Genomic DNA, 25,568 nt, shown 5'->3' with positions numbered 1-25,568 from the left:
AGCACTCCGCCGGTGCAGGTAGAGTCCAAGGTGTACATCCCCAAAGATGTAGTTAAGGAGTATTTTAGAAAGGATGACATAGGGCAGTGGTTTAGAGCCTATGAGGTGGCCATGTCCTCACACCGGGTCCCTGAGAAAGACTGGGGAGCGGGGTTGTGGGGAAGGTTCCTTGCTGAAGGGCGTGACACACTGTTAGATTTACCCTTAGATCTCCAAGCCTCATACCCCCATATGAAGGAAGCTTTAATGACCAGGTATCGGTTAACTACTGAGCTATATACACAAAGGTTCAGGGAGACTAAGAAGATCCCTGAGAGTACGTATGTGGAGTATGTAACTTTTTTTTGCAGAGCACTGGATGGTTGGGTGAAGGGTAGCAAAGTGAATGATTATCAAGGGCTGCTTGATTTAATTGCATGGGAGCACTTGTCCAGTCAATGTTTTCCTGAGCTACGCCAGCACCTGATTGATAGCAAGCTGTCCAACCCGAGGAAGCTTGCTGAGGAGGCGGACCGCTGGCTCAGCACCAGGTTCCACAAGGGTCAAGTGGGAGACTCCGCCAAAGGTGGGCAGGGTCCCCAGCAGAAGAGTGGGGGGGACAAGGGTAAAAAGAAAGGGTTCCAAAAAGGCCCCCAAAGTAATTCCCAAGGGAACCAGCAGAAGGGTTCTCAGCCTCCCCCACCCCCGCAGCAGAACGGGGCCCGACAGGTAGGCCTTTTCCAAAGGGGCCCTTCAATTGTTACAGGTGTGGTGACCCGGGTCACATTGCCACTGATCCTAAGTGTCGCCTGTTTGGTAAGACAGCACCCACTGGTGCTCCACCCCGGCAAGTAGCTAATGTTAATTTTGGGGAGGAGGTAGCAGTCCAGGGGGGTGGGGGTCCTGCACATATGACCCTAGTCTCGCTAGGAGACAGTGAGTAGTGACCATCAATGGAAAGAAGGTTGAGGCTCTTAGAGATACAGGAGCCAGCGTGACCTCGGTGAGGCAACACCTGGTGTCTCAAGAGCAGATTTTACCCAATGCCTACTGTAGGGTTGTCAATGCTGACAACATAGAGAGTCGTTGTCCAATGGCTCAAGTTCCCTTTGAGTGGGGGGAGGTCTCTGGTACTCTATAAGTCGCTGTGAAAACTGACATGCCTGTAGACTGTCTGCTAGGGAACGACCTGGAGAGCTCCCCGTGGGAAAAGGTAGAGAAGACCACGCATCTGAGGATGGTGGGTCTACCCGACTGGGCGTGCGTGACCACCCGGTCCATGGCAGCCAGTAGGGGTGTTGAAAGGGTCCTGGAGCCTGAGGGAGAGGTCCAGGAACCGGCCTTAGGGAGAAGGCGCAGGAGGCGCGGGAAACCGGCCCCCAAAGTTCCCACGGCCCAGGAGGAAGCAGACCCTGAGGGGGATGCTCTGGAGCCTACCGGGGAACAGATTGCCGAACTGGGGGACCTGCCTGAGCTGACCCATTGGCAGCAAGAAGGAGGCCCCTCCAGGGAGGAATTCTGCAGGGAGCAGAAAGAATGCCCTTCTCTCGTGGGTATGCGGCAGCAGGCTGCAGACCAGGCCAATGGTGTTCAGGCCAAAACACACTACGTGTACTGGGAGAGTGACCTCCTGTATTCAGAGCCTAAGGCTGCTGAACCTGGGTCAGCCCGTGTGCTGGTGGTACCCCAGAAGTTCAGAACCTTCCTACTGGGGCTGGCTCATGATGTGCCTTTAGCAGGACATTTGGGGATGGACAAGACCTATGACAGGCTTGTCACCCACTTTTACTGGCCCCAAATGCACAAGAATTCAGATTCCTACTGCAGAACCTGTCAGACTTGCCAGGCAAGTGGTAAGAGCGGGGGGAAGCACAAGGCTCCTCTGCAACCCTTCCCCGTGGTCGGTACGCCATTCCAGCGAGTGGGTATTGATATTGTTGGGCCTCTGGACCCCAAGACAGCCCTGGGCAACAGGTTCATCCTGGTCTTGGTGGATCATGCCACCCGGTACCCTGAAGCCATCCCTCTGAGGACAGTGACGGCCCCCGTGGTGGGACGGGCACTGATGGGAATTTACTCCAGAGTGGGATTCCCTCTAGAGGTGGTGAGCGACAGGGGGACCAATTTCATATCCACATATATGAAATCCTTGTGGAAGGAGTGTGGGGTAACTTACAAGTTCACCACTCCTTCCCACCCCCAAGGAAATGGGTTGGTTGAGAGATTCAACCGAACCCTCAAAGGCATGATCATGGGCCTAGACGGTCCAATGAGGCGTAAGTGGGACGTCCTCTTGCCATGCCTGCTCTTTGCTTACCGAGAGGTGCCACAGAAGTATCTAGGGTTCAGCCCCTTTGAGCTTCTGTATGGTCACCCGGTAAGAGGACCTCTGAGTTTGGTAAAGGAAGGCTGGGAGCAATCTTCCAGGAAACCTCCCCAGAATGTATACAGTTACATGCTGGCCTTCAGGAACCAGACTAGGCGTTTCAGGCAACTTGCTGAGGCAAATCTGGAAGCCAGCCAGGAGGAGATGAAGCGGTGGTACGACCGGAATGCCACTCTGGTAGAGCTTCAACCTGGACAAAAGGTGTGGGTCTTGGCCCCAGTGGAGCCTTGTGCACTTCAGGATAAGTGGACAGGTCCATTTGAGGTTGTGGAGCGCAAAAGTCCTATCACCTACTTGGTGGACATGCAGGGCCCGATTCACAGAACTAACTTAAGAAAAAATCCTAAACTTACTACCATTTTGGTATTCACAGAAGGCACTTACTCATTTTGGTATTCACAGAAGGCACTTACGCATTTCGGTATTCACAGAAGTTAGGAGTCCTAACTTTAGGACTCCTAAATGCCTTCTGTGAATACCGAAAGTCTTAAAATTAGGATTTTTCGCAGTTTAGTAGTAGTATAATTAGGACTCCTAACTTTAGGACTCCTAAATGCCTTCTGTGAATACCGAAAGTCTTAAAATTAGGATTTTTCTGAATTTAGTAGTCCTAAGTTTAGACTTAGGACTACTAAATTGAGAAAAATCCTAATTTTAAGAATTTCGGTATTCACAGAAGGCATTTAGGAGTCCTAAAGTTAGGAGTCCTAACTATACTACTACTAAACTGAGAAAAATCCTAATTTTAAGACTTTCGGTAGTCACAGAAGGCATTTAGGAGTCCTAAAGTTAGGAGTCCTAACTTCTGTGAATACTGAAATGAGTAAGTGCCTTCTGTGAATACCAAAATGAGTAAGTGCCTTCTGTGAATACCAAAATGGTAGTAAGTTTAGGATTTTGTCTTAAGTTAGTTCTGTGAATCGGGCCCGCAGTCTCACAGGAACCCTTTGAGGGTCCTACATGTTAACCGCCTTAAGCCCCACTTAGAGAGGACCGAAGTGGGCATGCTGCTGGCCACTGATGATGGAATGGAGGAGGAGACTGAGCCTCTTCCTGACCTCTTAGTAGCCTCTGAGAAAGATGGGTCAGTGGATGGAGTTAACCTCTCACCCACCCTGACGCCTGAACAACAGGAAGATTGCCGCCACTTGCTGGGGCAGTTTCCAGATAGGTTCTCCCTGGTTCCTGGTGTCACAGATTGGTGCGTCCATGATGTGGACACAGGAGACAGCTTACCTGTGAAGCACAAGGCTTACAGGGTAACTGACAGGGTCAGAGCTTGCATCAAGGAGGAGGTCTCCAAAATGCTTGCGTTAGGGGTGGTTGAGTCCTCCAGCAGTCCTTGGTCCAGCCCCGTGGTCTTGGTCCCCAAAGCTGCTGCGCCGGGAGCCACACCTGAACTCTGGTTCTGTGTGGACTACAGAGGACTCAATTCAGTAACTAAGACTGACGTGCACCCCATCCCCAGAGCTGATGAGCTCATTGATCGGCTGGGGGCTGCCCGGTTCCTCAGCACGTTTGATTTAACGTCTGGGTACTGGCAGATCGCCTTGACTGATGGGGCCAAAGAGAGGTCAGCATTCTCCACACCAGATGGGCACTTCCAGTTCCGGGTCATGCCATTTGGAATGAAGAATGCCCCTGCCACCTTTCAGAGGTTGGTCAACCAGGTATTGGTTGGGCTGGATGAGTTCAGTGCCGCCTACCTGGATGACATCGCAGTGTTCAGTGCCACCTGGCCCGAGCACCTGCGCCACCTCTGGGAAGTGTTGATGGCTCTGCGCCAAGCAGGCCTCACGATCAAGGCAAGCAAGTGCCAGATCGGGCAGGGTTCCGTGGTGTACTTGGGACACCAAGTGGGGAGTGGCAAGGTGGCACCCTTGCAACCCAAAATTGAGACCATCCTGACTTGGGAACCCCCCAAGACGCAGACCGCAGTGAGGGCCTTCCTGGGGCTCACTGGGTACTACAGGAGGTTTGTCAAGGGCTATGGAACGATTGTTGCCCCCTTGACAGAGCTGACTTCCAAGAAGCAGCCCCGGAAAGTGATCTGGACTGACACCTGTCAGAAAGCTTTTGACACCCTGAAGACTGCCATGTGCACGGCGCCCGTGCTCTTGGCCCCTGACTTCTCCAAGGAATTCCTAGTGCAGACAGACGCTTCAGAGCATGGTGTAGGGGCTGTTCTCTCACAGATGACTGAGGAGGGCTGGGACCAACCCGTAGCCTTCATCAGTAGGAGGTTACTTCCACGGGAAAGTAGGTGGAGTGCAATTGAGCGAGAAGCATTTGCTGTGGTCTGGGCGCTGAAGAAGCTAAGACCCTACTTGTTTGGGTCTCACTTCCGGGTTCAGACGGACTACAGGCCCCTCAGATGGTTGATGCAAATGAGGGGTGAGAACCCAAAGCTGTTGAGGTGGTCCATCTCCCTACAGGGTATGGACTTTACGGTGGAACACCGTCCTGGTACAGATCACGCCAACGCTGACGGTCTGTCCAGGTATTTCCGCCTTAGTGACGAGGAACCCCTTTGGCAAGGGTAGTTCTCCCCATATTTCTGCTGGAGGGGACACGTGTTAGACCTGGCACCTTGGCGTGAGTTTCCCTTCCACTTTTTGATGGTGTGCCTCGATTGTTTTGCTGGTGTTGTCCGCTCAGGGCGCCGCGCCACGGCTCATCCGTGTCGCAGCGCAAGTGCTCCCTAGATAAAGTGCTCATAATTGATATACATGATTGGTTTATTGGATTCACTGTCAGTCCCCAGTAAAGTGCACCCGGAGTGCCAGGGCTTGTGAGTGCCAATGCCGCTAGTGGGCTGCAGCGCTGGTTGCGCCACCCACACCAGCGGCCATGTAAAATGTGTCCTGGGTCTGCCACTGCAGACCCCGCGTGCAGTCCCGTACTGTCACGCTGGCCGGACAAGTGCACACACTTGCCCGCCTCCAAAACCTTCCCTTTGCCTCATGTTAGTCACCCCTCTGGTAGGCCCACGGGCAGGGTGCATTGAAGGTGTAAGGTAGGACAAGCCCTGAGTGTGTGGCCTGTCCTAGTAGTGAATTACCGCCATATTCGTGGTTCACTATTGCAAGGCTGCCTGTTCCCCTTAGGCCAGATGAGCTGCTGGAATTATTACATTCTATAATCCCAGCAGGCTCAGGGAACATGGTAGAGAGATAAGTTTCATATGCCTGAACTCGGAATGATAAAATACTTCTTGTAGCCAAGTTTATTTTACTATCCTGGGTTTGTAAATACGACTTTTAGAAAGTTAGTATTTACTCGCTTGACCATTTCAGCCCGCCTCTGCTGTGCGTGTATCTGACTGTCTGGGCTATGTGAGTGACAGGGCTGGGGGGACGACAGGTAGCGAATGGCAGGAGGACACCTTGGTGGGAGGTGGGAGTGCCCCTTGGACTCTGAATAGGGCAGTGCTCCACTACCACAATGCTGGCTCCGCCCCCTGGGGAGCGACTGATGACTCAGCCTGCACCTGGCCCAGGACGGGCGAAGCGCTGTCCACAAGGTGCTCCTGCAAGTACTTGCCCCCTGAATGCCGGCTCCACCTCCTGTGGAGCGGCTGATGTGCCTGCCCCTCATACTGAAAGCAGAAGTCAGAGTACCCCCAACAAAGTGCTCAGGACTGAGAACGGTTATGCGAAGGCCCCCCTCGGCCTGAAAGAACAAAAAGAAATGTGGTATAAAAGTAGGAGCCCTGCTCCTTGCAAATCAGAATCCTGTTTACCACAAAGAACCTCTGCCCGACTAGGAGGAGAAGAAGACGCTGGAAGGACTGGCCTGCTGCTTGCCTTGCTGAGAAAGGAGAGGAAAAGACTTGCTGAAAAGACTTTGCTGCTTTGTGCTTGAACATTCTCCAAGGGCTTGTTCTGTGCTTGCCCCCTGAACTGAACCCCAGGACCAGTGGGTTCTCTGTGCTTTTGCTCGTCCTCCAATTCGAGCCGTGTGTGCATCCCGCTGGAAAGGGGCTGCGCCCCTCATCGCCCCCTCCTAGGGCCGTGACACTCGGGAGCTCGCCGCCTTAACCCCGTGAGAGCCCCGCTCCGTCCGGAGCCGCTCTCTGTCCCCGGGCTAGGTTGTCTGTGCCCCTGTCACCGCCTGTCACTGGAGCGCGCTGAAAGCGCTGTCATCCCTCCCGCCGGAATCCTTCCGACGATCGTGATCTTCGCCGGGCAACCAGCTGCACGGACCGTGCCCTGTGACCCCGCTTCGCTATCCTCGGAACACCTCAGGCCGCGCCGCCCCGCTGTGGAGACCCCCCCCTGCACCGCCGTGCTAAGGGTCGCTGGCCGCGCCGGCCTACCTGCCCACACCCGCTGATTGAGGACCCAAGAACACTTCCCAAAGCTGAGCGTCGCACCGACCCGTGCCGACTCTCCACACAACATTGCTAAAGGAGTTCCAGTATCGGGCTCGGTGCCCGCACCGCCTTACTTCCCCGTAAATCCTCACCGCACCGCACGCCCGTCTCACCTCCCGCTGCCCCGGAGCCGCCGGGGGGAGCTGTGCACGGCGCAGGCGCGCCCACGACAGATGCGTGAGCCGCGGTAGGCCTGAAGTAAGTCAAGACTGGAATCCCCCAAGTGACATTGGTAAAAGACTAAAGAAGCATCCGCTTAAGGAACCGTTTAGCCTGCTTTATAATCTGGTGGCATAGAAACAACGTTACTAGTCTTGTGATAAGTCTGCATATTGAGATAACTATTTTTATATAAAGAAGCGTATTTTCACATACCTAAGCCTGGTGTCCGTTTCTGGGGGAGATTAATGTCTTTACTGTGTGTATGATTATAATTGCTTAACCAACAACGCCTGAAGAATCGCCTTGGCTGCTCACGCCACGCACCTAGAGGGTGAGCAAGGGTCATTCCAAAAGGGGTTATCCTTTGCCCTGACATGGAGGAGAGGGTACCTGCTTGACACAAGGACATCCTTGCGCCAATCAGAGATCCCCGAGTCTAACAATATGGAAAAAGTAAAGAGGGGGAAACACATGTTGCCTGTTTGTGTCTGTAAAACTGTTGTTGATAAATAAGGAATGAGGAAGACTATGTCACAGAAATGAACGAGTAAAGAATAAGTCCAGAATTGCTTTTACATTTTTGCCAACAAGGTGTCTGGAATAGCCACAAGTGAAATCTTGATTGTAAGGTGAATACCAGGGGATTAAGAGGGGGATTAATAGGTAAAGGCGAGGAGAGTTAATATTGCTACTGTTGCATCTTGAGGTTAGGAGAATCACCAGTAGTATAGTCACAAATGTCAACAATGATTTTATTATAGGGATGAAAGACTGATCAGAACAAATGAGACGGACATGATTTGCTTATCATGTCAGTGGGATTGATGTATTTGATAGAGGAGTTCAAATGATTCAGGCATTACAAACTGGTCACATCATTTAAGATGGTCTAGATATGCCTGGTGGAGGAGATCAGAAGAGATAAACATGGCTGGCTGATCCTATCTTGTTGAGTGAGATCTTTATTTTTGGCACAGGAGGTCATATGAGGTAGACATAACGTTAGGAAACAAATAGGAAATAAGCATTTGGCTATTGAGGAAAAAAAACCTTGCCACTTTTGCACATTGAAATGCTGTTGAGGTCCGGTTTTTATCCTTTTTTACCAATCCCTTTAACAATGTGTCTCTTTGTACATAGTGTTTTATTCTGAAACATAGTCCATTTTTAGATACATTTATGATCAATTTTATAATTCATCAAATGTTTTACTTGATCCTTTTTATCCTGTATTGTATGTTGTGCTTTTATGATATTTTTTATCGCATAAAGCTTTACCTACCTAAATAAGCAGCAGAATCACGTGAAGGCCAGGCAAGCCGCGTCGAAAGATGTTTGAACTTTGTCAGAGAGAGAGACTGGCATCACCTCACTCTCTGGGAATGCTGTTCACCTCACAAGATACGAGCGCATAGTGTACCCGCCAGCCTCCAGCGAGCTTTCATCAATCCTGTAAGGACAGCACATGCCAGTAGTTAGTATTACAGAGTATCTGAACAGAATATTACAATTTGCCATAAGTTATGTACAACAACAGGGAACGCGTTGTGGATACAATACAATGATCTGCTATACCTGGATTGCCTCTGTTCAGCAGAGGTCTGGACATAAGGCACGTGTTCCTTTGTGGAAATGTTAGTGCTCGTAATAACTTGTTCTCCAACCCATTTGGGAAAACCCACACAATCAGTTCAAGTCCAATGAATCTGTGATGTCCCTGTCTCACCTGGAACACTCACAATGGACAATACCTGTTCCTTTACAGGATACCCGTATCTATCATCCCAAAGTCTCAATATTTACATTTTCCATCAGGGCAAGTGAAGCGCTTCAATAGTTTGATTCTGTGGTCCATTACGAGAAGATTGAGAACCAAGGTGAATGCACTTCACGAGACACCTGTGCTTTACCTTGTTCCACGAAGCGACTTCTTTTGATTTTCTCGAGCTTCTTCTTGTCTTTCATATTCTCTTCGATTGCCAGTCGATATTAAGAAGAGATGTGAGACTTGCAGGCTCTGGACTGGATCTATGGCAGAGGGAAAAGCAGGGTCCTTCTTTCTTGAAAATCTGTCTGTAAAGCAAGTTTGGGAAGCCTAAACGTGGCTTATATACCTGGTCACATGTAGGAGGTCTGCCTTCCATGCAGGACTTATGAACCGTGCAGCAGTACGGTAAATCAAACGAAGAGCATTTGGGATGAGCCACATGCTAGCTCCACAGCCTTCATAAATCACTCAGGGAAGACCTACAGGTGATGAGACTAGAGGTAGGTCTGACACAGTGGTATTGATTGGTTGCTCGCTGTCCTTGATAGGGGAACCTTGGGCATGATACTACCATTAGATGAATGGTGATTGTGGGCAGAGAAATAAATGACATCTACACACATGGAGTAAAATCCCTGCCGTCTAACCCACTCCTTTGTTGTTCACCAGTAAGAACCTCCCACTTTGGGGATTTATTTCCCAAAACCAAAATTGAAGATGATTTAGCGGCCATGATATGGTGGCCCGCCTGGCATTACATTTATGATGGAAGTACTCTTGCTGTGTCACCTAATGCACTTTTGTCCGAAATACCTCAACAGAGTGGCAGGGACCTCCAAATATGGCAGATGGGGTACTGCAGTGCATTGGAAGTGAGGGAATTTTCATAGAAGAATTATAGGTCTGGGTTAAGATAAGATAGTTGTGCCTGTTGGACAAGAGTAAATGAAAGAAGCATGGCTAGGTGATTATATCATATGATGTAAATAGGCCAGGTGGGTAACCATGGGGAAGTAGCTATGAAATGGGAGAGTAAGAAATAGACCCAGAGCCTTCACCCTTGTAGTAAAGCAGTGTGAGAAATAATATCACATCTTAAATTGATCTTCCCTCACTACAGGGATGATTGGAAGAGGTGGCAACTTTACTTTTTTTTGCACTTTAATATAAGCTGAGCTGCAGATGCCATTAAGTCTTGCTTCTCAACCAAGCTAGATTCATCTGTGTTTTCAGAGGCGGCACAGTTATACTCTGCTGGACGATTGTATCAAACTTTTAAAGGGTTAAATGCTCTCTGTCGAGTACATTTTTAAAGATTGACTTGAAGAGTCTTGGTTATGATCGTGGGGGTGCGGGCCATCCAGGATGCTTATTCCATGAAACTGCGGACAAATAGTTTTTCTGTGCCCTGAACCTTGTGAATCTTATGATATTGTTTGTGTCCAGTAATCCTTCTGTATGCATTACATCATTCATGTCATATGATACCAAGCAGTTTTACAGTGTCTACAAGAATGGCTCGGCTGTCGCTGGGAGAGGCCCATATTGCTTTCTTGTTTGAATCAACACTTTATTTTCATATAATGCCTATTGTGCGAGACTTGTTTTTATGGATAATGCTTGTCCAAAATGAACAAATTAATCATAATAGGTAAGCAGACTTTACAATCTGGTCACATAGATGGGCAATGCACAATTGTACTAAAGAGGGCCTGGAAGATATCTTCAAGTGAGACAAATGTGCGCTGTAGAGTTCCGTACACAGTTCATTTGCTCTCTGCTCTGATGTTACAGTTACATATTACTACATTGAATGCCTCTACATACAACCAGACCATTACATCCACTTTGTTATTACCTCGACCTGTCATGTCCTCATTCTGCCATGACCTTGACCTGGCACCTTTACTATTCTGACTTCAATTCTCCCAATGTGGACTTTAAAACAATGACCTGGCAGTTTTACTACTCTATCTTCATTTATCCCAGAGTAGGTGCTAGAGTCAAGACTCTCATGTGACCCATTTACTACTCTATCTTCAGTTCTCCTAGTGTAGATGCTAGAACCATGACCTGTCAGCTTTAGTACTCTATCTTCAGTTCTCCCAGTGTAGATTCTAGGACCATCACCTCTCAGTTTTACTACTTTGTCTTCAGTTTTCCTAATTTGGATACTAGAACCATGACCTGGCAGTTTTACTACTCTATCTTCAGTTCTCCCAGTGTAGATTCTAGGACCATCACCTCTCAGTTTTACTACTTTGTCTTCAGTTTTCCTAATTTGGATACTAGAACCATGACCTGGCAGTTTTACTACTCTATCTTTAATTATCCCAGAGTACATGCTAGAACCATGACCATAACCTGGCAGTTTTGAAACTCTATCTTCATTTATCCCAATGTGGATGCTAGAACATGATCCTTATGTGACACATTTACTACTTTAACTTCAGTTCTCCCAATGTGGATGCTCGAACCATGACCCTGATATAGCAAATTTGCTGTTCTAAATTCAGATCGTCATGTGCGACTGCTAGAGCTCTGACCCCGCTGACTCACTATTCTAAATTCAATTCTCCCAATGGGAACGCTAAAGCTATGTTGAGGTCATGGAAAGCACAGGAAATGGTCAGGCTGAGGTATGGTTAGTGTTGTGGCTGCTGATGTGACAAGGCAGTGCTATGATATGGTATTAAAAGTAAAATTATCTTCTGCTGATGAATGCTACAACCCAGTTGCCACCGCTATCTATTGACAGAGGTGCTCCTTTCTTTCTCTCCTCTGTTCTCTAATAGAACCTATCAGCATTTTGCTTTAACTTCCGCAAAACAAGATCTATGTTTCTAGAGAACTGCAAACATTTACTTACTTAAGCACATGTCTGAGTCTTCTTATATTTAACGATTGCTCTTGCAGGGGATGCTGAGACATCATTCGAAGAAGATGAAGCAGATCGTAGTTATTAGAAAAGTTTGCCTACTAAAGCAATACACGCTAATATATTCATGTACAACAGACCAGAAGTGTGGCTTACACAAAACAAGTGCCGTGGAAGTAGGACTCCAAGGGTAGAAATAATCTGACTTCCTAAGATCTTTGCCCCTGAAAAGTTTCTGTTTCTATATGGGGACCATACTTTAGTACCAGTTTGTAAGCTTTTTCTGGAGCATAAGGTAGGTACCCAGGTGGGAAAATCTTATCAGGGCTTGCAAATTCTGCTCACTAAACAATTGGAATGAGATGATATCCGTGTCTGAAATGTGGGCAAAACATGCAGAGGTTGTAAAAGCTACTGATGTGCGTTACCCGCTGCACAGAAGAGTCATGGCTCCCGATGTGGTCATAGATGTATCCACACGTAGTACCTGCAGAGCTTGTGGTCTTTAGTAGCAATAGGTCGGTTAGCAATAGGTGAGAGTCAGGCTTGCCACATCTCTAATTTTAACTTCAAAAGAAAAATGCACTTTTGCACCCTTTCCAGCTCCAGATGGCCAGTCTCAGACCAGCAGTCAATGTCATATATTTCCCCGTGTAGCACCGGATTACAACACATGTGCGATGAATGGTACAAATTGCTCACCCAGTATCTATTATTTAATATTGACTTGCAGACCAAGGAATGAGAAATGATATGCTAACTATGCATGTTTCCTTCATCCTGAGGTATACAAAATGGGATGATGACCTATTTACCTGCCCTATTTACAGCAAATGTTATCTGCCGCAAACAGTGAGGTCAGACCACACCTAGCATATTAGGAGCAATTTGTGTCATACAATTTCAGATGAGTGTCTCATTTTGGACCCAAATCTGTACCAGGGGTTTCCAAAAATCAGGGTAATGGAACTCATACATGGGAAGCACCAAAGTGACACCAAAAAATGGTGGACAGAATGCTTGATTTAATCGCAGCCACTGGTAATTACTCGGGCCACAGCCCAGCCCATCGTTCTTTTGCACAACATTCCACCTCAGTTTGGACCCAGCTATATGCAAATCAGTCTTGACCCTGCTCCAATCAGAACAGTGCAGCCCAAACTGCCAAGCCAGGTCCTCCCTTAACCAAGCAAACTAGGACAGGTTTTGCCCTAGATATGGGCTCATCAGCCGGGTAAAGCTTGGTTCCAGTGATAGAGTGTGCACTAGACCCACGTCTGGGCATACCCGTTCCATTTAGGGCATCACACTTAGGTATACTAAAATTGGTCCTGGGTTCCTTGTGTTCCGGGTCAGGGAGATCCTGGCTTGGCAGTTCGGGCTGGACTGTTCCCATGAGGCACAGGGTCAGACTGATTTTCATATGGCTGGGTCCAAACTGAGGTAGCTTGGTGAGCAAAAGAACGATGGGTTGGAGCGCTACCCCGAGTGATTGCTAGTGGTCAGGCTTATTGCAAGCAGCCTCCCATCACCTTTTGTGTGTTTCAAGCACCAAAGTGGCATCACGCTCACAGTAAGTGTATGCAAATTTCTTATTACATGAGACAAAATTAACGTGCTTCCTTATTACTGACCTAGGTCTAATTCCTATAGTTCCCTGATTTTCCTTTCCCTCTGTAATGAGCATAGGTGTTCTCTCACAAGTACCAGCTGGTTTTGAAAACTGCATGTGTTTTTTTTTCTTGCAACTATTGTATAATACAGTAATTTGTGGGCCTTTGGTAGGCATATGGATACCTTGAGTCCCTTTTAACTCTGAATGATCCAAATCACTCAGCAGGTGTGACGGAAAGGTACGAAAAATTACACTTGCATACAGAATCACACTTGCATACAATTACACTCTCATAGGAAAACATCACAAGTGTTGTTAAACCGTGTGTCACTAGTTGCCTGTAAGCGTCTTGCACAAAAGTGCATGCTTGGTGCAGAGGTTCCTCACAAGCGGTTCAACACTCACAAGGGCCCGGTCCTTGATGCTCAGATAGGCCACCTGGGGATGCAGTCTGCGTGAAGCAGATGTTCCCGTTGTTAGAGGGGCTTAGGTTATAGAACCCAATGACGACTGGTCCTACAGAATCAAGCTCCAAGCAGTAGGATTATCCTATAGGTTACAGCTGGTGCCATGATGCCAGTGTTCATGTTGTCCTTTGTCATGCCTGTTTCATCAGCACACCAGTGTGTAGTAGAGCATCGTAGCCACGTCAGTTTTCACAACGTGCATATACATAAAGCACCCTAAATAGGCATATATCGACCTTGACCCAGTATGTACTTTAACACCAGAGTAACATCAATTTTCGTACTTTTCCATAATTCCCCAGAATGCACAGCACTGTGCCCTGCAGGTAAAGCCCCAGAGCCAGGCCAGTATTTGCCTGGTATGGAAAGTACCAAAGATATGATACAGGTACGAGCTAATTGCAGATCACGAGAGACTGAGATCCCAAGGAATTTCTGTGATATTTGGACTTCACTCACCTCTTCTAAGCAGACACATAATTCAATGTTTTATTCATAGAATTGTTTTGTAGAGCGCCTGTGATGGAAGTCACTGTACCGTGAATAAGTTGCTCCCCTTTCCTGCATCTCTCCTCAGCCTACTTCCGGCCGGCGGACGGGGACAGGGTTTGCTCTGAAGTCTACCCGGAGACGCTGCTGCTCTGTTGGACGGCCTTCAACGCAGCCATGGCAGCGGTACAGGAAGAGAACTGGTGCCGCTGGCCTCTTGTCGCCAGGTCTGTAAGAGAAATGATTTCTTGACACTACCTTGGTAGAGTTCAAGCTGCGTTTCCTTGAAGCTACTTTGTGAAACCCACTAGAGTGAGGCTGGATGAAGGGGTGGATGCATGTCTGTGACAGCCCAGACTGATGATACTCTGTAAATGTGGATAGTGTTTTAAGTGTGACGTAATTCCCTACCCCCACGTGATAACGACACTGCAAAATCTCTGCTTCCTTATTTAATGCATAAAGGAATGTCCACTCGATGGAAACGTATTGAAAGTTCATTCAGAGGCAGAGATGAGGACCATAACGGTCCAGGCTGACTAACAGCTCGCGGAAGGACCACCAAAGCCAAACAATTCTAAATGACGTCGGCAGATTCAAAAGATATACCCATAATCTCCATACCATAAACAATATGCACATACAACAAAAACTGTAGAGTGAGCAATTAGAATACGATTAGGAAAACAATGTGAATAATAAATATTGATCAGGGGCAGTATTACACAAGCACCCCCCTTCCCCCAGGGCACAATGAGAGTTTGCGCCTGCTTTACGTGCCACCAGGCACTTAGGTATAGGCCTGGGCGAAAATTTCGTTCCGTTCGCGGAAATTGCGATAATTTGACATTTTCGCGTTCCGCGGAGAGCGCGAAAATGTCAAAAATTCCGGTTTCCGCAGCTTGGCGATAATTTGTTCCTTGCTCGCGCTGTAAAATAATACATTCTCGCGCGCGCGCGATCGCCTTACCTGAATCCCTGCGTTCGCCGACAAGTTTTCTTGATCCGGTCGCGTTCTCCATGAGATGTTGTATTGTTTTTAGCCATTGCGCTGTCTCGCGCCCGCAGTGACGTCATGCGTCGCGCGATCACGTCTTTCTTCTCGCGATCATGCACCGCGAGACAACTCAAAACAAGATGGCCATGCCCGCAAGCAACCGCATGGGTAAGTTGGCGACCCGCAACCATGCAGAAAATCTTGCGAACATGCCGGAAAAAAACTTCCGCATCTTCACGATATTTCCGCTTGTTTGCGATAATTTTAAACATTTTCGCGATAATTTGCGAAAGTTAATTTCGCAAATTCCGCCCACCCCTACTTAGGTATACATATCCTTGTGCGGCCTCTTTTGTAATACAGATAGTACTTGCGCACACACAGCACCGGTGCTATCATTACAAGGCATTCCCTCAATTGCATGGGGGTGTGTCCACCTGCAAATGAGGGAATCACTGTGCCCACGCCGTATTATCAATGTGTGCACAGATGCAAACATGCCTTTATAAGGCGCACTTTCAGTGCACCACAAAAAGGTGGCTCTCTTTCAGTGCCCTTTCTAAATGCAGCCTTCTACAGGGATAAAAGGGGGTTGCTTGGACCTCCCAGATACCCCCTTGCAGTCACTCACTGCACCCGCCTGCAAGGAGATCTCTAATCCCTTTTAAAAGTGCTGGCACATTGTCGCCTACACAGAGAAACACTGAGCATCTTTTATACAGCGGCTCCGTATTTCTCTTGAATGTGCTGCCCGGGGGGCAGCGCGAGTTTGCGGCTGCCACGAAGGCAGCACATTCTTCCTGATCGGGTGCACTTCCATGCTTGTACTCGGAGCATCTGCTTTAAGGTGCGCCCTAGCGCAAATATGCAAAGTGCACCCTATCTGTAATACGAGTCCAGGTATTTAAAAATTAAAGTAACCATGTGCACTGTGCATGAGATGCATACCACGCATAGTAATCTTGCTCTACAAAAATTATATTGCAACAGAAATTACAAATCATTGACAGTTCAATATAACTCATCCAAACTGGTCTTCTCCTTGCATGCTTGGAATTCTATGGCAGGACCGGAGGCTTCAGATTAGGCTGTATCTTTCTCCCATTTATTACACTCCAGCAGCCTTACAAAGAACCACAACGTATATTGAAACTACATTTCCAATGAACACAGGAAAAAGGGAAACAGAATAAAAAGTCCAAACAGCATCAAGCCAATCCTGTGCAAGGACGCCTCATAACTTCCCCTGCGGACACTCTATCTCCCTCTTTCTTCGCTGCTCCAGCAGCATTAAGACGAGTGACTTTATTTTTCTTCATTCTGATTCTTAGATTACTGTGTTTTTATCTGTATTGCCTTCGCGATATAGTGAAACTTGTGGGTCTTTGCCTTGTGTGTCTTTTGATCTGCCATTACCACCATTCCATTTAGAAGATCGGCCGCAGGAGCGTTTTTCCGCTCCTTCGAGGCCGCGACTGGGCGGAATTTGCGAAATTAACTTTCGCAAATTATCGCGAAAATGTTTAAAATTATCGCAAACAAGCGAAAATATCGCGAAGATGCGGAAGTTTTTTTCCCGCATGTTCGCGAGATTTTCTGCATGGTTGCGGGTCGCCAACTTACCCATGTGGTTGCTTGCGGGCGCGGCCATCTTGTTTTGAGTTGTCTCGCGGTGCATGATCGCGAGAAGAAAGACGTGATCGTGCGACGCATGATGTCACTGCGGGCGCGAACTGTCGTGAGACAGCGCGAATGGCTAAAAACAATACAACATCTCATGGAGAACGCGACTGGATCAAGAAAACTTGTCGGCGAACGCAGGGATTCAAGTAAGGCGATCGCGCGCGCGCGAGAATGTATTATTTTACAGCGCGAGCAAGAAACAAATTATCGCCAAGCTGTGGAAACCGGAAATTTTGACATTTTCGCGCTCTCCGCGGAACGCGAAAATGTCAAATTATCGCAATTTCCGCGAACGGAACAAAATTTTCGCCCCGGCCTAATGAAAATGACATGAAAGAAGCAGTCTAGACCGTCCACGAATACTTACATCAGAAGGTTTAGCCTGAAAAACACTCTTAAAACAGCTCCATTTATGTTTTACAGACAGAGTTCCTGATTTAGATTTTGCCAAATATCATGTCTGTCGAAATATAGATCCCATTATATCCTATGGAATTTATATTTCGGCAGACATGATATCCATCACCGTTGTGACGGAGTAACCCATCCGCCAAGATTTAATACCTTCGCTGCAAAGGAACCATTCTCAGGACTTACTACATTTTTGCAATTTGATTGCATGTCTCCAACATCTCCGAACAAATCTATAAAACTCATTGTGCCATTTACCTCTGGATGATGCTGTCACTGTCACTCTTGCTAAATTATTTTCTGTGATCCTTCCTGAAACTCATCCAGTGTCTCATCCTTCATTACACATTTCATGACACATTGTACATTCCATACACGTCCATCCTGAGTTACTACTGTGTGGCATCTGACCGTAACTGCTTTAATGGACTTGCCAAGCTTACAACAACCTTTGCAGATCCAGTCAGATTTCAAGATGCTCACCCAGCTGTCAGTGTTTTTTTTTTATTTAAAGGACTGATTGATGGTTTTGGGCCTATGTGCAAGTCTTTAAAGATGAGAGCCCTAAACAAAAATACAATATTTCATGAAATCCAGAGAAACCGCATAGGAAAATCTACACTGTAAAATCCACACAAATCAAGGTTTAAAGTGCAATCTATGAAGGCGTATTTTGTCTAAGTATGATTACAGAAGACATAATGATTTATTTTAGTCAATCAATTTAAAATACCCAAATATGTAAATCAATTTAAACCAGCATGGGCAGTGAAAGCTGAGCCCTATCTAGATAATAATTAGAATTGAATATGGTCTAAGACAAAGCAAACAATGAGACAAATGGCTTTCTTTCATAAGGACTGCTCTATAAAATTGGAGGAGCGGATATAGATGCATTCTAAGTACATAATGATAAACAGACTAACATGGAGTCTGCTCCCTTAGGAACCAGAATCGTAGTTGTGTTTCACATCCAAAAAGGAGCCTTAATATACATTTTAAACAAAGAAAACTGTACGGTCAGTGTAGTTTGACATAAAGATACATTAAACTAACCAATAATAAAACAGATGACTAACCCTGCATTATGTTTCATAAGAGAAAACAAAAGTACATTCACAATATAAACAGCACCTCTGTCCGGTTGTAGGAAATGGCCTTTAATTGTTCCAGACAGACCTGTTCTTTCCTCAGGAACAACATGATCAGAAAATATTGCATTTACAAATGTTACAGTGCGAGCAAGACTGTAGAACAAATAGAATTTAATATAATTAATAAAACGCTGGAGGTCACAATTGCAACTCTCAGTGCACAGGCAGAGACACATGAAAGCATACCATCTTTTAACTTGCACATCACACGCACTTGAAGGTGCATTTGAAAACTTGACTCGCCCGCTCATGTCAATTTCAGAAATCCATTGTATTTAACACAGTGCAAACAGTACATTTACGATTCTATCATGTTAATTAAAGCACATAATTATTGTTTTGAAATTTGCTACCACTCAGTGTTCCATCTTAAATCATGTTTTAAAACACTGTAAGCTTAGCTGCCACTCTTCAGGAATCTTATCAGTTTCACAGCTGGAGATTACTCTTGATGTTATCTCTTTTTTTACCACTATTGATTCAACTGTGGCACAATAGCCTTATCTTTTATCTCACAAACTCTTTCCATTCCACCTCATAGCTTCATACCAAAACCACACAATCTTTGAGGACTATTAAAACCAAAGTGTCCTTTGGTGCCTCTGCCTACTAAAAACTTCCGTAAGCCATTCAAAGACAATTCCTATGGTTTTATGGCTGACAAATGTCTCCTCCCACAAAGGCCCGTAAGCTCCCCAACAACTCTCTTTCTATCACTGTATATCTTCTTTCAGTGGCATTGAGAGTTCTGGAAGCAAATTTCATACTCCATTCACCCTTTCCTGACCTCTGAAACTGAACTACCCTCACACCATTGAAACTGGAATCCACTGCCCAATAGACTATTTTCCTGCACAGAATGGTTTGAAATTTGGTGCCTCAATTTTATCCCACTTGACTTGTTCAAAGGTTCTTTGCTCTATATCTGTCACAAATTCGGTGTTCTTACTTAACAATAGTCTCAAATGCTGCATGTTGTCTGAAAACTTGTTCACAAATGTGTTGGAGTGCTTACATAACTCTGCAAATGTGCAGTTGGGTCTCACATCCAAATTGGAACCTTATTAAACTTTTTAAACAAAGAAAATTGTTCAGTCAGTGTAGTTTGACATAAAGATACGTTAAACTAACCAATAATAAAACAGAAAATACATCATATGGTAAAATGACTTTTGCTCCATATCTAATGACCAAATGAGAGCAATGTTTCTAAATTGTCTGGGGCCGACGATTTGAGTCAGGGATCTGCCAAAGCAAATTTAGGAATAACACCTCCACTTGAAAATCATGTGGCCTAAATAATCTACTTTATCTTGGAATATATTACATTTCTCAATTTTGAGGGTTAATCTATACCAGTTCATATGCTTACAAACCTCCTGTATATGCTCCGCATGTTCCCTTTCAGTTTTGGAGAACACAGATATGTCATCCTGAAAGCACTTAGCGTAGGTCTCAACATTTCTGAAAAGGTGAAATATGGCCCTTTGAAATACAAAGGTCGCTGAGTCCAATCCAAAAGGCATCCTCAAGAATTGAAACAGGCCAAAAGATGTAAGAAAAGCAGTGAGATGCTTAGAATCTGAAGTCAGTGGCACTTGATGATCCACAGAGCACAGATACAGAATGGAAAATCACTTAACCCCTTCAAAGGTGGATACAAACTCATTTATTTTAGGTAACAGATGACAATCAATAAAAATGCTGTTGTTTACAGTTTTCTCAACTTATTGTCTGCTTTCTCTCTAAAACAATTGGTGAAAACCCTTTCAGTCAAATCCACCTCTTCAATCACCTTTTCATGTACCAGCCTCTCCAAAGACCCTTTAGTTCTCACCTAACGCTTATCGATATATCTCTCAACTTCTATTTTATTGGTTCTGCACTGGATTTCAATTTAATTTTGTGCAATAAGCCTTTCAGTAATTCACGCTCTTTAGAGAACACATTGGAATCTGTCCCCTTAGCCATTCGTCTCTCCTGTATTTTATCAAAACCGGGACCTGTTTCTCACTTCTTGAGTTCAAGATGATGTCTGGCTTCCATGAGTCTTTTCATCCAAGTACATTTAGCCATTTTATGGGGACATACATTTTTCTGCCAGAAGTTCTGTAATAAAAACTAAGAATAATCCTGCAAAACCCCATTATATCATTTGAACTCCCATCAAAGGCTTCAGCCACAGCATCGGATGGTTCCAGATAATTTTTAGAAATAAATTCACCAAAGGTTTCCTTGAACACATCTATGGTAGAGCTCATCCGTGTAGATGCAGTATCAGCCACAAGAGCCAATGTCTTCCCTAAAACAACACTTGACACATAGGTGGTGTCCTTACTTTGGTCCTCTATCTCACTCCGTGCTTCCTTACAGTCATTAACAGCTATTAGAACATTGGAATGTTGGCAGCTCCATTGAAAACAATGGAGTGCTCCGGGCTTATAATGGCTGGTATAAGCCCGGAGCGCCAACATTCCAATGTGTCTTTGTTCACAGCTCTGGCTGTGAACAAAGACTTCAGGGAGCCTGAGGGGATTTCAATCCCCTCGCGCTCCCTGAAGGCTTCGTTTTGTTAGAACATTCTGCCCTCTAGTGGCAGAATGTTCTAATAGCCTTATAACCCTTCGTAGCAGGGCTATACCGGCTTTTAACGTCCCGCTGCTGTTGTTAAAGTACCTCGCCTTCGGCTCGGGCCTTTAACGCTACAGCGGGCCTTTAACAGCCGGTATAGCCCGCTACGGTGGCCTATAAGGCTATGATATAAAACCTTTCAAAGCACAATTACATTCAATGTATTAGGCTGAGCCACAACATCCTTACCCTCATTCACCTAGGCCTCTTCTTGCTTTATTTATTTTCTTAGAAGCTCTGCACATTTTAGCAAAGTGTCAAGACCTACCAGCATTTTTCACTCTTTGTCAATGACAGGATACAATTTTGATGATGCCAGATGGCTTATACTGCCAAATTCGTACCACATAGGACTATGGTCATTTGTTTTGTACACAGTGTTCCGATTTGTTTATTTCCAATCCACATTCATCTTTTGGACTGCTCACTCACCTCAGCAGTCAGATTCACATCTTGTGACTTAGGATGCCCTATTACCCAAAGTTGCTCCTGAATCTTCTTACTCCTCACATACACAACACTCTGATCGATGATCAATATGTTTGTCATGGACCCACAATTACATGGCATGGAAAGACCCTCCAGGGCAGGCAAAATTTGTCAAAGGATTTACCTTCATGTTTTACTGTAGTGTAAAATTAATATCTATCAATTGCCAAGCTAACATTGGATTTAAATCTCTTTAAATAACAACTTCGACAACTTATATAAATTAAGTTTCATCTCCCCTATTCAATGGAATAGGTGAGTCTTGCTTAGCCTGCAGAAATATTGGTGGAGACCCCAACTGCAGGATGAAACCAAACCCCTACACAAGGGAAAGAGAGCGAACAATTCCATTAAAGATATGAGCAGATATCAATCAGCAGTATCAGTATCAATATCAGTAGCAATAGAGAGTCAATACAACAGTGGGCGGAATTCGCGTAATCGCGTTACGCAAATCTCTGCGAAACGGTAAAAAATCTCCGCGAACACGCATAAATTCTGCGAACACGCGGAATTGCTTGTTCGCGATGCTTTTTTCCTGTTCACAATCGCTGTTTGCGTGCTCGGGGAGAAATATCTCACGAACACGCATTTTGAGAACGCGAACAAGCCAAAAATTTCGCAAAGTCGAGGAAAGCCGAATTTTGGGCAATTCCGCGTTCTCCGCGGAACGCGAAATTACCCAAATTCCGCAAATTCCGCGAGCGGAACGGAATTTACAGCCCAGGCCTATCCTGACACCAAAGCACTCTCCTTAAAGAGCAGTATAGTCAATGCAAGTTATAAGATGTGTAATTGTAACGATGTGTGCACATCACAGATTGTTGAAACACTACATAGAAGAATAACACTCAGAAAGTTATATACATTAAAAGAATGGAGCTCAGTAAGGACCAAAGCATTTTTCATAATTCCATCAATTCTAGACAACCATTGTCTCCTACAAAATTCACAGACCTTGCATTACTCTTGGAGAGCCGACAACATGCGATGGCCTGGAAGAACCCTTGTGGTGCTAGCCTTGTACTGTGGTGTTCAGAGGTAGACAAATGGGTGGAGTGCAAAAGCACAACCCTGCAGTGGGAGGCATAGCACAGACTTTGATCACTGGACCATGCGCAGGCATGGGACACTACACTATGGGACTGTCTCCAGGTGGATGACTCGTCAGTCTTTAGTTGCTCCCCGAGAGTTCAGAGGGAGACTTTGATTGATTGCGTGTACCTCTTCCCACCAACTGGGCGTACTCATCAAGGGGCATATCAACAACAACCGGCGATAATTATCGCTAAGCGCACTTAGCGCTAGGATAATTATCGCCGGCTAGCGCCGATTTTTATCGCTGAGATAGCGTGCTATTAGCTACGCTTATCTCATCAGCGATAAAAATCCTGGCGCTAACTGCCTAACGTGAGATTATTGCTGAAAACCCAGCGATAATCTCACGTTAGCTAGTTGATAGGGACTCACAAACTTAGCCATGATATCCACCTTTCATAGGATATCATGGCTAAGTCAGTCCTGAGCAGGTGTAAGGAAAGTAGCGATAACACGGGTTATTGCTACTTTTCCTGACGCTATGCTTCATAGCGTTAGGCTTGCTGATAGGAGAAATGTCGCTTAGCGACATTTCTTCTATCATGCCCGGTCAGGAACGCCCACTTTGCATCTCATTAGAGATGCAAAGCTGGGCGTTAGGAATCCTGACGCTAAAGCAAGGTTTCACGCGTTAGCGTGACCTTGCTGATTAGGCGATAAAATTATCGCCGCTTTTCGGCCGAAAACGGCCGCAAAAGCGGCGATAATTTTTTATCGCCTGCTTGTTGATATGCCCCAAAATGTGCTCACCAAACTTACACATTCCCCTATTTTGCTAGGCCCTACCTCTCCTCACTTTTCCCCTTTTCTCTTTGTTGCTCTTTATTGATTTTGTTTGTGGTTTTTCTTGCAATAGTGGGTAAACCTCGTACATTGATCCATCTCCTCTAAGAGACACTGCTGCTTGACCAGGGTCAGACTATATTGGACCCTCACCACTCGCATCGCGAGACTGTTGTACAGATCTTGTTGTTTGATTTGTGCAAAATTGGGCGGGAAAACAGAGCGGTGTGACTGTATATAACTTATCCTATGTGCATGGAAGCTAATAAATTATGTTTTTAAAAAAAAAAAAACATTGTTATCTTCTTATGAATAGAGGATGGCCTTGATGGTTGTCACAAAATAACTTTAGGCTGCACAGAACGTTCTGTGAATGCTAGAGGAAGCCTCAGTCCTCACACACAGCAAAGGTCCATGGGAAGATTGAAACAACTCCACTTCGATGGCTCCATGGATCAGCAATCAGGTTGATCAAATGCAGTGCTGAGGTATACTTGAGAATGATCCCACTGTGCAGGCTTCAGGAACGTGGCCTCAGACCACAGAGAACATCCGCTCCTGATTCCGTCGAAGTTAATAAAAATCAATTTCTTGCAGACTGCACTAGGGGTGGGCGGAATTTGCGTAATCGCGTTACGCAAATCTCCGCGAAACGGTAAAAAATCTCTGCGAACACGTAGAAATTCCGCGAACACGTGGAATTGCTTGTTCGCGATACTTTTTTCCTGTTCGCGATCGCTGTTTGCGTGCTCGGGGTGAAATATCTCGCGAACACGCATATTGAGAACGCGAACAAGCAAAAAATTTCGCGAAGTCGCGGAACGCAGATTTTTGGGCAATTTCGCGTTCTCCGCGGAACGCGAAATTGCCCAAATTCCGCAAATTCCGTGAGCGGAACGGAATTTACCGCCCAGGCCTAGACTGCACCCACACCTGTGCTGAAACCACCAGATAGGCACAGTTACAAATTGACATTTTCATCACCCCAACTGTGAAATGATGACATTGAGGTGGCAGGAACTGGTAAATTGCTTATTCCAACAAATAATTTACAATGGCAAAAGCAAACCATAGCATTTTAAGAACACGCGCACATAGCAAAGGGCCTAAGAAACAAACCCTGATGTATCACAAAGCCTTTTCAAAGGGTCAGTGTGCAGTAACGTAATCCTCACGTGCCTCTCCTATGGACATGCAGTGTTTTGCTGGTCTGCTCACAAAACTTTGGCCAGATTCTCAGAAGCGGTTGTATGGCAATACAACGCATTGCATACCTTTACCGCGCATCATTTACCATGCAATTTTTTAACACTCATTGCCTTTACCATGAATGCCTTTACCACGTAAGGTAAGTTTATTAAAGATAGGTTAAATCCATATGTATGTATATATTTTTACATTATTAAAATGTTTCCTTTTTATTTTTATTTGGAGGAGACCCCTATACTTTCATTTTAATTGTCTTTTTTTTTCAAATTGGAGGAAACTGCTAACAACCCCCTGTTTTTAACCTTACCACCCTATGCCCCTACCTGCCCCATAACCCTAAAACACCCTTACCACCCTATACCCTTACCCACCCCTAAAACACCCATACCCCGCTATACCTTTATCCAACCTATATCCTATAACACATTTACCACCATATATCTCTACCCACTCCTAAACACTAAACTGCCCTTACTACCCTATACCCCCACCAATCCCTAAACCCTAAAACACCCATACCATCCTATAGCCCTACCCACTTATAAACCCTAAAACAGCCGTACCACCGTATACCCATACCCACCCCTAAACTCTAAAATATCCTTACCAATCTATATCCCTACCCACCCCTAAACCCTATTGATATATGTATGTATATACATACAAACACACATACCTTACATATACTTACCTTTAATGGTAAAGGCATGCGTGGTAAAGGCACATACCTTACGTTACCTTACTTTAAATATACTTGCCATGCATGTTAAAGGCATGCCTGGCAAGGTCCTGGTATTGTGTTGTATCGTCTCTTATTTGGGTGCTGCCCTTTCCAGTATTTTTCATGACTATGATAATATTGAATTTATCTGTCTGTGCTCTCTGAACAAGTGTAAAGTGCTCTGATACCCAAAAGGGTCATGTTCACGCTATATAAAACTTTCACAATAAAAATAAATAAAAATATGTGTGGCATTGCATGGTAAAGGCATTG

At 45.6% G+C, this 25,568-nt stretch overlaps 1 protein-coding gene and 1 long non-coding RNA gene across 2 annotated transcripts in view; one reads left to right on the top strand and one right to left on the bottom strand.

The window, feature by feature from the left end:
• LOC146788901 (uncharacterized) overlaps nt 1-25,568 on the bottom strand; it is a 142,914-nt gene that overhangs the window by 27,327 nt on the left and 90,019 nt on the right. Inside the window, exon 2 of the long non-coding RNA XR_014969723.1 lies at nt 8,185-8,352. This is a non-coding gene — a long non-coding RNA (uncharacterized LOC146788901). The remainder of the gene's footprint in view (nt 1-8,184; nt 8,353-25,568) is intronic.
• LOC146788902 (receptor activity-modifying protein 1-like) overlaps nt 1-25,568 on the top strand; it is a 77,240-nt gene that overhangs the window by 33,648 nt on the left and 18,024 nt on the right. Inside the window, exon 3 of the mRNA XM_085629957.1 lies at nt 14,208-14,346. Coding sequence (XP_085486083.1) covers nt 14,208-14,346 — 139 coding nt within the window. The remainder of the gene's footprint in view (nt 1-14,207; nt 14,347-25,568) is intronic.

The sequence above is a fragment of the Triturus cristatus genome, chromosome 10, assembly GCF_964204655.1.
Source record: "Triturus cristatus chromosome 10, aTriCri1.1, whole genome shotgun sequence".
Lineage (NCBI taxonomy): Eukaryota > Metazoa > Chordata > Amphibia > Caudata > Salamandridae > Triturus > Triturus cristatus.
The sequence above is the reverse complement of the archived record's forward strand: the minus strand, read 5'-3'. Positions and strand labels throughout refer to the sequence as shown.